The sequence below is a fragment of the Cydia strobilella genome, chromosome 7, assembly GCF_947568885.1.
Source record: "Cydia strobilella chromosome 7, ilCydStro3.1, whole genome shotgun sequence".
Lineage (NCBI taxonomy): Eukaryota > Metazoa > Arthropoda > Insecta > Lepidoptera > Tortricidae > Cydia > Cydia strobilella.
The window spans coordinates 5,327,075-5,341,029 of record NC_086047.1 but is presented as its reverse complement, the minus strand read 5'-3'; the positions used below and the strand labels follow the sequence as shown (position 1 = coordinate 5,341,029).

Genomic DNA, 13,955 nt, shown 5'->3' with positions numbered 1-13,955 from the left:
CGTAATAATCGTCTGTTTAACGCGATAAAATGGATCCTCATGAAAAATATGGACGTCTGACTGTAACACAGTTAAAAGCACTTTTACGGGAAAGCGTGGCATCCGTAAAAGGGAAAGAAACCGGCCAAGTGCAAGTCGGACTCGCGCACCGAGGGTTCCGTACTTTTTAGTATTTGTTGTTATAGCGGCAACAAATACATCATCTGTGAAAATTTCAACTGTCTAGCTATCACGGTTCATGAGATACAGCCTGGTGACAGACAGACAGACGGACAGCGGAGTCTTAGTAATAGGGTCCCGTTTTTACCCTTTGAGTACGGAACCCTAAAAAAGACCTCATAGAAAGGTTAAGTATAAATATACCAAATGGCTATGTACTGTTATCACTCGAAAATATTATGCGCCACAGCCTAAACTAATCTTTTTTTTTATTCATAGAAAAAATGTGGGGCCAAACTAATGTCATGTCACAAACTCTAGTGGCGCCACCTAGTAGCAAAGTTTGGCAGCCGCCTTCCCCTAGCCGTAACAGACTACCGCACCGCACCGCGATCCTGGTGCGCCGCTCCACGGTAATATCATAGCAACCTTCTGGTTAGTTTTTCTATCTTACTTATCTAATGATGACAAAAAGAGAGCGCTGGTGGCCTAGCGGTAAGAGCGTGCGACAGAATAAATAATAGTACTACCGTACAGAAAGGAAACTTCCTACAAGACCGAAGTTTGATAACGGTTCAGGGACGAATCATGCTGTCCCTTTCTAATATATGGCACTATCCCTTTCGGCTATTTAGGGTTGTAAAAATTCAAGTCATTATCTGTGGGGATATCACGCAAAGGGACGTCAAGTTGTGTGAAGTGTAATAATTGCCCGTTACAATGCTGAGCCGAACGGAGCCGAGAATAGCGCGCGAAAGGAGGAGTTTCGCATCCCCGCCGGAGGTGGCGGGTTCAAGCCCGGGCTCGTACCAATGAGTTTTTCGGAATGAGTGGACCCCAGACTCCCATGAGCCGTGGCAAAATGCCGGAATAACGCGAGGAAGATGATGATGATGACAAAAGAAAGGCCTTAATGTATCTTGAAGAGTTTATTTCAAGTAATCGGTAAGTATCAATCGGAATGACAACATGTTTGCTAGGTTAAATTGCTAAAGATTTTAGTTCCCTAAATATATATTTAAAAAAAACTGAATATAACACAATAGCAAGTATAAATACGTTAATACATTAGATTAGAACCAGATGAGTTTAGTCCGCTTATATGGCAAAGCTTAGCACAATTTAGTAATTGAAATGACCCTTAGGGCGGTTACAGACTAGCGTTTTATACGCACGTATAAGCTCGTTTTTCGAGGCGCGTACAGGCCAAATGTAGCATATATAGCGAAATTACGAAACTACCATACCTATACACGCAAAAAAAACGCTTGTATTCAACCGCCCAACTCCAACATTGGATATAATCTCGTAATTGCTTATTGTGGTTACATTTCCAAATGAAAACTAAAAATAATTCTCAGACATAATTTACAAGCAAGCCATTAGGACAATCTTAAATTGAGTTAAGTATCATTTAATTCCAATAACGTATTTTTAATGCGATAAGGAACGAAACATTTATTTAGGTGGGTGTTTTCAGAAAAAAATGGTACCATTTACTTTTTTTTGAGAAACCATCAACTTTTGGGTTATTTAGGCTCAGAATCACCAGTACTATTGAAAGAGACAAAAAAAAAGTGTCCCCAGTTTTTCATACAAATTTTGTGTGTCAGTTTTGTAACGGCCCATACCATGTGAAAATGAAAACTGTCATTTTTCTGGGGACATATATTTTTTTTCTTTTTAAATCGATAGTCCTCGTGATTCTGAGTAGAAATAACCCACAACTTGAACGATTTTCGAAAAAAAAAAATGGTACACTTTTAAGTGAAAATGCCCAGGTATGACATTAAAAGGCTTAAACCATGCGCCATATGTTATGACGAACAAAAATATAAAATGAGCTTAAATATAAGACACTATAATATAAACTTAAATTAGTTAAATTTGCACTTCGAGAAGTCCATCTCTGGATGTTGTTCCATGAATCTGAAAATACAGAAAGTAGTATTACTTACAAGAAGAAGACAAACAGGCAGGGACCGGACAACCCTTTCCGCGATAAAACCCTTTCAATGGGCGTCCCTTAACACGGCTAACACATTGAAAGACTTTCCCTTTTGAACTGCAAGCCCATTCATACCCCTACCTTTGACTAACCCTTACCGAAAAGCTAACCAAAAATAAGGCTAGCCCTTAATAAGGGTTACCCTTATCTTTAAGCGCTTTTTATAAAGGTTTCCCTTTAGTAATGTCGTAGTTCAGCCTGAACGATCTTTTGGCGAACGCTCGGTTCGATTTTTAAGTAACTTAATGACGCATGACGCGTGTACAGACGTACCGTTCATACATGGAAACGCAAATGATTTTTGATGTATGGCGTGGCGTGTGACTAATGAGTAAAATACTTGGGCAATTTAATAAGAACTCAAGAAAATGGTATTAGTCTTGTAACAATACGGGTCAATTTATATTTTGACAATTTATTTTTGTACCAGGATGAAACCTAGCTCAAACTATTTTCAGTCTTCGTCTATATATCGACAATTTTATCTAGTTCGTTGAAGCCGTTTAGTGGAACCTAAAATAAAAGTACCTATAGGAGAGAGACTGATGCAATATTTTATTACCTAGTGGAATGATTGCTGGTTTGACCAATGTACACACTTCCGCAACTACACTCTATTTTGTAAACGCCCGGATTTTGGTACGGAATGACATATTTTGGACTGCGTAAAAGATCTGCTACTTTGAAAGGGAAAGGGAATTTTGTGAAAGGGATAACGGACAAAGTAGGAGCAGTACTTAAGAAATTCTCCATCAAGGCTGTATACAAGCCGTTATTCAAAGTAGCAGATCTTTTACGCAGTCCAAAATATGTCATTCCGTACCAAAATCCGGGCGTTTACAAAATAGAGTGTAGTTGCGGAAGTGTGTACATTGGTCAAACCAAACGAAGTGTGCAAGAGAGAGTGAAAGAACACATAGCGGCAGTAAAAAATCGCCAAGTAAACAAGTCCGCGATCGCCGAACATCTACTTACATGCGGCGCAAATCACTGGATTGAGCTTCATAAACCAAAAGTTGTCTCCACTGAACGCCATTATTATCCTCGAGTTGTGCGAGAAGCGATTGAAATCAAGAAGCACCCCAGAAATTTTAATAGGGAAGATGGTTTTAACTTATCGGCAACTTGGGGACCAGTGATCCAGAAGTTAAAGCCAAGGGATCTATCTTCGGATGTGTGCGCGGATGTTGTGAGTGTTGTGTGTCGGACTATTGACAATAATTAACTTTTATGTGTAGTGGGTGGTTTGAAAATGTGATGTCTACCTCGAACTTTAAATGCACTTTTCGTGGGGTAGTCACACAAATCTCTGTTTTGACATTTTGCTGGGACGTCAGTTAGCCGCGACCACGACCAGTGAAACCTGTGTCGAAACGTCGGTAAATAAAGGTAACAAAATAAATTCGCGATAGACCCGTTTCTAAATGTGATTTAATATGTGTTTAAACCGCGAAAGTTTTAAATGTTATAATTTACTAAAACTTTTTTCTGTGTTTCTCTAAATTTGTCCATGAGTGTATATATGATGATATCAGATTTTTATTTATGCTTGAAATGTATCGATGAACACAGGTTAATATTTATTAAATCACTTTTTGACTGTGCGAATACACGAGCCGAATAAACGCAACAACGACTAGTATGACCTTCTGCAACAGTGTTAGGCTATAGTAGACCAAAACCAAACGGACGACCGGGGTCGTAAAACTTCTCATTCACGTTCGCATGATCGAAAGTAGGGTGAGAGAGATAGAGATATGATCCCAGTCGTCCGTTTGGTTTGGGTCTACCATAGTAGTGCGTTTATGACGCGTTTCGATAGACAGATTTTACGAACCGAATGCACAGTAAACTTTATACCACCTGTAAAACGCTTGAAAGATCCGTTTTATTGCTTATATATATTACAAGGCTAGATGTTTACATTCTGCTATTTTTTTTTTACTTTATTAGGTACACTAAACAGATATCGTACAATATCATGAGAAAAATACAATTCATAATTCACATTATGGCTTAAGAACTAGCACGAAATCCACAAGTGTACACAGCATGTTTTACAATTTAGCGGAAATGTTACAAGTTAATTTAACTATCATAAGTACAGTAAAAAATATCAGAGAACAAATAACTATCTAAACATTACAATATAAGGGAGTAATAAACTTTACATTATTAAGGTTAAACTACACAAACGAAACAAACTTAAGGGGTCAAAGCAGATGTCATCAGTCAGTGAGAGAAATTAAGATTAAGAACGATCCCTACCTGTTAAAACCATTTATTTTCTGACTAAATAAGTAGGTACTATATTTTATTTATGTATAAGATAAAAACAGAACACTAGTCCGTACTAAATGTAAAGTAATTTTGTTTCTTTTTTAGGGTTCCGTATCTCAAAAGGAAAAAACGGAACCCTGATAGGATCACTTAGTTGTCCGTCCGTCTGTCTTTTATCTCGGGAACGCGTGGAGGTATCGAGTTGAAATTTAAATCATGTACTCAGGCCTACGGTCTCCTAAAGCTGTGAAAAAATCAAACTTCCAAGTTAACGTTAAAAAAGTTACGGCCGTTTATTCCGCAAAAAACGTATATTTCGACACTCTCAAGGGAATCAAAATTGATAGGGTACTTCCCGTTGACCTAGAACTATGAAATTTGGCAAGTAATATCGTATTTTACTACAAATACAGGGAAAAATCTTAAAACTGTTTTATAAAAAAAATGTTAAATTTTTACGGAACCCTCGGTGGGCGAGTCCGACTCGCACCTGGCCGGTTTTTTGCGTTTGCATTGTGTTTAGCAAGCACTACACACTACACACGCACACAAGCACTACACTTAGGCCTTGCGGGTGTTTTAAATTACCTATTCTCTTTCGAATTTCAGCGATTAAATGTGATTAGGTGATTAAATGTAACGTCGATATATTTAGTGGTTTCTCTATTATAATTAGTTCTCTTATCAGCTATCTGGGAAATTTGGCTATATGGCTATTTGTAGATTGTTCATTAACTTACTTCTTGAGTACATCTTGTTTCTTCTGTTCGTCGCTGGTGGGGAGCCCCATTTCCTTCTGTCTCTGATCGTACATCATCTTTTCGACTAGCCCGCGGGTCTCTCCATCCAGATCAGAAAGTTTAGACGGCTCTGAAATAGTAACATAATCTTCTATTATAAACATTTATTACAGCATCATTTGCATCGTCATCTAAATTAAAATCAATTTTAAGCCAATCCCACTATTGGCTGTAAACATAGACTTGTAATTATTATTGCATAATTACTTTGTTGGTTCTGATTTAAGCGCGGTTAATATAAGGTATGTAATTAAAAACTTGTTATTAATTAACATAAAAAAGCTTGCCAGGCTAGTTTCCATTATAAAGTCGGTATTTGCGGATTTGACTGCCGTGGGAGGTCGTTTTTTCTGAACAGATACGAGTATTTAAGAGTATGTATCATAAAAGTAATCAGAAAATTGTCTAATCAGCAACTGCATATCCAATCATCTTTCCGTGTTTACTTTGATTACATGGATGAAGATGGCAATATTTTTTCTACATATTACTCCATACCTGGGTTAATTTTCTTCGTAGAAATTTCAGGATCTGTCGTGACTAATCTGCTCCACCAATTCATTTTATTCACCTATAAGAAAATAACAGCAGTGTAAGTAAGCTGTAAACTCAGCCATTAAAATTGATTGAAGACTAAGAATGCTTCACGTAAATTGCGCGTAACGTTCAAACTAAATTAGTCTCACTGCAAAGTGTTACAAGGTGTTCTAAGTTAATTAAAAGTAAGTAGTATGCCAGTATTTTTGTAAAACATGCCAAAGGAACACCGCTTAGCGGTTACAAAGAGGTAAGGTCGGTCAAACTAATGAGGCTGGCTTTTAGACAAAAATGGGAAAGGTTAAAGCGATAGCGAGCTCGGAAAACAATAGTCTTAGAATGCGAATGACTTCCCTGGTCTCAAACTGTCACCCACATAATTATTTAAAGCTTTTATTTGACTCTGGCAGTTTATCAAAAGTCTGCGTCAGAAATTTGTCTACAATACGTCACTGGTTCCCGTTAAATATTATTATCTTTAGAACCCATCAATTAAGCAATGTGCTATCGTCATAATAAGAATGCCTTTATAATATTATAATATTTATTACAATTGAATATAACGTTAGTTACTTTCAATCAAAACGTCCAAACGTGAAAAGGTTTTATATGACATTGTACAATAGTATAAAATAGGATATGACAGACAATCAATTTGAAAAAAATTTATATTCATTCGTTTAGTTCTTTAACCTTTTGACAGCTATTCGTCACCCACTCACTAATCTCGCTAGTTTTATTGCACGAGAGCGAAATTCAATATCTACAAACTCATCATAGTACGGTATTTTCTTTAGGGTTATGCGTGTATGCACAATTTTTTTATGAAAATTAATTAACTAAAATGTGTCCACTAGGCCATGTCCACTTTAATGAGTTTATTTTTAGGTATGTCGTGTATAGCCTGTAGATTCCTCTATTAAACATTTTTAACGACAACATCTACTCCGCTATGAGTTTTATTTATAAGTAGCGAAAGGCGTTTATTCACTCGCGTCTCGCCTTTCTGTCGCCAGTAATGCTTTTGGCTTCAGTCAATCTAACAGCTCTCATATTATTACTCGCCCTCGATGTAATCTGCCACTGCGCCACTTTTAGACGCTCCGTGTACCTAAAACGTAACTTACCTTTTCCAAATTGATAAGCACTATACGCAGGTTGAGTTCGTCTTGAAGCACCCACGTGGACGCCACCATCAAGGCGTGACGTCAAGTTCCCCAGCGGCTGGCTGTTGATGTCTACTTTCAGGTCCTTCTTGAACAGTGTAACTCACCTTTTCCAAGTTAACAAGCAGGTTGCGTCCATCTTGAAGCACCCACGTGGACTCCTCCACAATGATTTCGGCGTCTAGTTCCTCGTCGATGATCAGCAGATTCAGCGACTAGCCCTTGATGCCCGCTTTCAAGTACTTCTTGGAGAATGTAACATACCTTCTCTAAGTTAACAAGCAGGTTGCGTCCATCCTGTAGTACCCAGGTGGATTCCTCTATCTTAACTTCGGCGTCTAATTCCCCGTCAATGATCAGCGGCTGGCCTTTGATGCCCACTTTGAGATGCTTCTTGGAGATCACCACGGTAAGGTCGCGGGGTCTCAGCACCTGCCGGAGTGGGACTCGCAGCTGGGGACAAAAGGGCACTATGTTAGTTCAGTGAGCAGTAACAGTAGGTACCTAAGATAAAAAAAAAATCTTCGCTAATCATCTCATTGAGATGCCATTGTCAAAATGTTAATCTGTACTTATACCTAACATTTGTACTGATCGATATTAGTATTTGTCACAGGCTCTAAGAATGATTAAATCAATTTAAAAAAGACATAAAAGGTTGAAAAAATCTTTCAACTCATTGGAACACAATATTTTTTATTAAAAAACGACGATTAACATGTAAACATGACCCGAGTGAATGATGACACGTGTATAAACGATTTTGTAACCTTTATACATATCATTCAAGGGCATTTATAAACAGAATACACTTTATATATTAAATTAAATAATTATTATTTAATATTTGAGCCATATAGGAACAATTTAAATTTGAAATTACAACGGCAGTAAACATCAATGTTACACATTTTATACCTGCAGGACTCGGGACAGTCAGTAAACGTAGGTAATGGTATACAAACGGTCCACTGTCCACCTCTTGTAGTGGAATATAATATTGTCGCACGCGAAGGTATTATTTTGGTATAGCAGATGCAGAACCATCTATAAATTCACACGCTCTGTATTAAGATGATGTAGTAAAGCATGTATACCTATTTTTTCCATGAAGTTTCGGTGTTTTAATACTTTTAATATATAATAAGCTTATGAAATAAAACTATGAAAACGGATTATATCGCGTATATTTATTTACGTCGGGATGTATTATAAATTCAATATACGCGATATAATCCGTTTTCATAGTTTTATTTCATGAGTAACTATCGCGGTAACCGAAGACAATATTATATAATAAGCTTAACAACTCAAGCGGATTAAGGATGTAAGGAAAGGAAACCACTTAGGCGATATCATTACAGAGTTTGAATGCAAACCAACCAGGATACGCGGTTAGGAAATACCCGAGTATAGTCCGACAAGAAATTGTAGAAAATTATTGAGGGCCGCCACTTCCTACGTAACTGTCACCTTTTTGACCTAAAATGCTTAAACATGGCAACAATTTAATATGGATTTTTTTTAGTTCCATTTTATTTAATTTCTACTATTTTATTTCGCACATGTACAGTCACAACAGTACATCAGTACATGCATATGAGAATTTCCATTTAAATCTTGCAGACTCCTATTTAGATTTCTGTAGAATAAATTAAATATGGGACAATATGGGATAAAAGACCAGAAATGTTCTTGTACATTATTTTTCCAATGTTTCTACTACGCAAGAAATTTAAGAAATATTTCTAAGTAGGTACCATATTTTTTTCTACTTTTAAGTTTATTTGGTATAGTTCTGTAGTTGGTATTAATTTATTAAGCAATATAGGATATTTTCTATGATGTAATTTATAAAGGCTGAAGTCGCATCGTCCGTTGTTATTTTTTTATTGCTTAGGCGCATTCGGTCCAAGACCTGTTATAATGTGACTTATAAATAGCGGTTGTAAAGTATTCGTGCGTACTCCAGTTTGAATGGTGACTCGTGTCGCGGATACGAATCGAGACGGCCAATTCGCTGAGGTATTTAAATGTTAAGGATAAGGGTATAGCATTTCAAAGCGGACCCGGTCGATTTGGTCGCTGTTGCGTCATGATCTAGTTTGGTATAAGTCATAATTGACGTCAAATTACGCACGTAGGCGAATTGACATTATACCTATAGTAACGTAGGAACGTAGGTTTAATAAGCATCACATATTATAAGTAAACAAAACAGATGGTTGCCGTTTCCAAGACGATGATCTTACATACAGCTAATTTTACGGTTTAACTCACGTATTTTGTACATAAAGGAATTAATTGGTCTAGTAAACCTAATACCTACACCCATGTCATAACAGAAATACTTCTATAAAGTCTACAGAAATGGAACAACGTTAATATTATTTATTAATTACCAAAAAAATCTCTTAAACTATTAATTAAAAGAAAATTTATGATAGTAATTTACTTTAGCCTTTACGGTTTTGTCAGTAGGTAAGAGCCACGAGCATATAATTTAGTAATTGCCACTTGCGAAGTCAATACCGATTATTACCAATTTAACTAATAACCTGCAATTATCAACGGATTTGCATGTTAGCGAGTCAAATTTGACTAAAAGCGACATAAGTACGCCTAGAGTTGGACGGCTGCGCAACTTTTCACATTAGCAGGGCGTTAGTCGGCCGCGAGGTGGACAGTACAAGGTGTGACCCATGAACCATCATAATCGCATGTGTAGAATACAGAATGAGCGTTAAAACAACAATTATGTTTCACAAGAGGACCGCCACAAAAGAACGCGACCGATGAATTCGTGATGACCTCGCATTCCTGGCAAGGACGATGTGCGCGACCCCCGCCGCGACCGGACCGATACGATTTGTGACTCATTATCATGAAATTACTGTTTAATAATGTCCCGTCTTCACGTAATAATTGCGTGGCTCCTAAATAGTGACGGTCAAGGCAAATGCAAGTCTGTAGCAAAGCAAGCATCGTTTTGCGCCGGAAAACGAGCAGAACTTAATCATTACATTATAGACAGAATATTTAGGCAGTGGCATGCTAGTACACACTACGATCACGATAATCAGTAATATCATAAAATAATAACTTTGAAAACTATTGACATGTTAGGAAAATACAAGGGCAATCTTAGACTGTTGCTTAATCTTAGCAGGTCTATAAGATAAAGATAATCAATGTTATTGACAGCTGATCATTAAGTTTAAGGACTCTATCGGAAATCGATTTTATCAACACATTCTAACGAATATCTATTGACGTTGTAACTAAACAAAAACACCAGATATTTCTAACTGGCCATGATCATTATTCAGTTATGCAAAGGTAATGTATAAAAATATTAAGTTAACATAGATAGTTGCGACACAGTTCAATGCCGTAGTTTAAAATAAATGAGATGACACAAACGGTTTTGCAATACAGGAATTGGTTGCTATAAGAGAAATTTAATAAAATTGCCAAACGTCACATGAATTCACATGATAATACTAAAAAATTACTAATGCAGATAGTTACCGTACATAATAATCATCAAGTGATGCGAAAACAACTTGATCCACTCTTTTTTTTTTCTACGAATATTATTTGGAATTCTGTAATGCTTCATGTTCTACGAATATAACAATTTATAACGCCAGATACGATTTGTCGATAAAATGTCGTGTCGCCTCGGTCGCGTTACGACTGTTGGTTTTTGTCTACCTATTTATTCATTATCAATTATGCTCTATCTGCTTTAGCAAATAATTACTCGTTCTTGATCAATGATTCGTGATCAAAGCAAACACTACTAAAATTGCAATCACCTGCAAAAATATGAAGGGCTTAGAATCACAGAAAAAATTAACAGATTGTTTAACTATTGTTAACTTTCATACTAAAAATCTAGTACGGTAGTGCCCCCGCCAAGTCGAGCTTATCTGACTAAATTTATTGATAATCATAGCATTTAGTCCAGCTTTAAAAGTCATATATTTTAAAGCAATTAAAAAACCATTTTTGTCAACACCGGTGTAGCTGTAGTGATTATGAATGTGAACAGCTGAAGCAGATTTCTAATGATAGAGTAAAGTGAATGATATAATTGCAAGCCAATTAAGCCCAGCCAGTGCGTGCGACTGGGAGATTAAGCGAGCCTTCAATCTTTTGTTGCCAAAAATGAATTACTCTTACGAACCTTGCGAGCCAGCGGCGTAGATTGGCTTGCTGCTGCCTTATACACAAACCTATGTATTCGTTTTGAGCCCCCTTCTTGTATAGTTTGACCTCTACGTCTTTGACAACTATTCGTAAAGCAAAATTAGCTAAACTGGTCTTCTTGCAACGGCCGGTATAGGTTAGCTTGTAAATATAAACGCCCTGGTGTTATAATGGGTGCCTTCACACGCGCCGCTAATTGTGGCCCCGATCTAATGGGAAACTGGAATCTCTACAATCGTACTTAGTCTTGCGACAAGACTACTATTGTATAGGTATATGGATAAAATGGCCGGTAACAAGAAACTATGAAAACCTACAAATTTGACCAAATTCAACCAATTGGTAAAAATACTCGTTGGATAACAAATACTCGCCCACTCTTAGTAATTATACCCCAAACCAGACTTTTCTGGAGGTAGTAACTAACGAAAGAACCTGCGCCGTGACTCATCCTAAATATGAGTACCTACTGCGTATTCCAATGAGACCCATAATTGATTCGTGGAAAATCGTCACCGAATGTTTAGGAGCTGCTGACTTTTTATTGCTGATCAAGGTAAAAAAAAAAAAGGAAAAATTCCACAGAATACCTATATCATCACATCATTATCGTCATCATTAGTAGCAGCCAAAATATGTTCACTGCTGGATAAAGTTCTCCCTCAGTGATCTCCACAGCTACCAGTCGTGAGCTGTTCACAGTAACAATTTTCTATGCGGACATTAAAAGGCCATCAACTAAGATGAAATACGATACGGCCTATTGGCTTTTGCTTGCAAGGTATTGTATGGAATTTATTCCTAAATAAACATATCATATAAACTCAAAGAGTCTCCTGCAAGCTCGGCCGAATTTCACCTTCCCATACAAACGGAGTTTCGTTCTCATTTTAAAACCACGTGTTGGATTGTAATGAAACTTTGTACATACGATGACATGAGGTATGGAGGGAATTATATCAACTGAGCTCATGCATTTACCTGTTTACTCAAAGAGTCTTAAGTTTACAATGCCATTGAGTGGTAAACCACAAATTAGGATAACTACCCCGTAGTAAAAGCAGATTATAACCGCCTTGAAATGTTAGTATAGATTAACGACTATGTTTTAACAATAGACTACAAAATACACTAACTAAATAATGGCTAACATAACTTTATTTGCATTTTACAACCGTCGACACCCTAAACGAATGCACTTTGTAATAAACCATTTGTTACAACATGTTTTTAGACCATTTTAACCCCATTTAACAAGGAATAAGGTTAAAAATACAATATACATGCAATGCACTTCTAACTTATTTTGTAAGTAACTAGTTGGCGGCTACGAGAACAAAAGCAGATAATAGTATTGTAATAATACAATGCCATTGTTAGTACAGGTAAGTGCATTAGCTCAGTTGAAATGATTCCATCTATATATCTAGGTCGTAATTCGTTTATATAGCTCTGGTATATAAAACAAATGAAATAGAGCAAAAACAAGTTTTGTATGAAAAAACTTAAATTCGCTGTATTTTTTTTACTTTTCTATCTGAAGCTACATAAACTAATTACAGACCTAGATATACCTTATCCTATTGTAAGTACAAAGTTGCAGAGCAATCTATATAGCTAGTTGTTTCAAAATGAATGAATGTGTGTTGTTGAAAATGAGAGCGTAATTACGTTTGTATGGAGAACCGAGCAATTTTAGGTAAATATCTCCGTCGCGCTGACGGGGACGTCTAAGTAAAAATCTCAGAAATCGAGGTTTCGTCCTCTATATTTTCCTTTTCCAAAACTTTATCAATCGTAACGCAATTTTGGAACCGGAATGAGAAAGAAATTAGCTGTGTCAGACCGTTTTGATTTTTGCGTTTAATGTTGCCGATTTTATATGCTACGCGTCTGTTTACGGTGCATTTTCTTGGCCGCTTTTAGCGCTAGTAAACTTGTTCTTATAAAAACAAGAATACCAAAAAAAGTCAAACGTACAGACACAGATACTGGCCAACATCCAGATAGGAAAATGTCGAGAACATTTATATGGAAAAATGGCCACTAAAGTAGTAATGTAGTCTTAACCATATCTTGGCATAAATTGTATATTGTTTTCTTTTAATTTTCTGTGTAAAGTTAGCAGTGGTTTGGCATTTTTTACTGTTATGCTGTTTAACTTGTTTGATAAAAATAAAAAAATAAGTATAAACTTATGTATTCATTGAGAATGCATAATGTAAGTATCTCGCCTACCTAGTCTGATGTAATAGTTATACCACTTATTAAATTTATGCATAACCATAACAGAACAGTAGAATTATTCTTACGCAATAATTTGACCATTAAAATACAAGCACACACTATAAAATTTAACAATAAAGTCATTGAGTACGTCAAAACAACACAAACGAACATTACTGGCTAGAAACCGTTACTTGTTAAAGACATTGATTCAAGTCTTCCACAAGGTCTACGATTAGTATAAATTCTCTAGGCCATGGTTTTGCAAACTAAGAAAAATAAAATATACCTAACTTAAGACACGTAAATATCAATCAACTCGGTTACCATTAGTTATACCTATTTACACGAATGACTCAAGAGTAATTGTAGCAAATTATTGGGTAGGTGTCTAGATGTTCACACGTTTTTATGATGTACGGGGACGCCTTGGCCTGCCTGCATTTAACTGATGGTCTCTATTGTTTCCATATAGTTTTAAGTCATAATGTATTGTTTGTCCACATTTTCTTTAGTCATAATTTGGTTTTTCTCAGAAACGCGTAACTTTTCAGGATTACCATA

The 13,955-nt window shown here is 36.4% G+C and overlaps 1 protein-coding gene across 2 annotated transcripts in view; it reads right to left on the bottom strand.

Moving 5' to 3' along the window:
* Positions 1 to 1,073: 1,073 nt before the first annotated feature.
* LOC134742986 (nuclear migration protein nudC) overlaps positions 1,074 to 13,955 on the bottom strand; it is a 53,413-nt gene continuing 40,531 nt past the window's right edge. Inside the window, exons 5-9 of one of the 2 annotated variants that reach the window (XM_063676242.1) lie at positions 7,261 to 7,403; positions 7,058 to 7,103; positions 5,746 to 5,818; positions 5,188 to 5,317; positions 1,074 to 2,088 (exon numbers count right to left, since the gene is read on the bottom strand). In XM_063676242.1, coding sequence (XP_063532312.1) covers positions 2,037 to 2,088; positions 5,188 to 5,317; positions 5,746 to 5,818; positions 7,058 to 7,103; positions 7,261 to 7,403 — 444 coding nt within the window. In that variant the 3' untranslated portion in view covers positions 1,074 to 2,036. Of the gene's footprint in view, positions 2,089 to 5,187; positions 5,318 to 5,745; positions 5,819 to 7,057; positions 7,104 to 7,214; positions 7,404 to 13,955 lie in introns of both variants that reach the window. The other variant, XM_063676241.1, reaches the window with a different exon arrangement.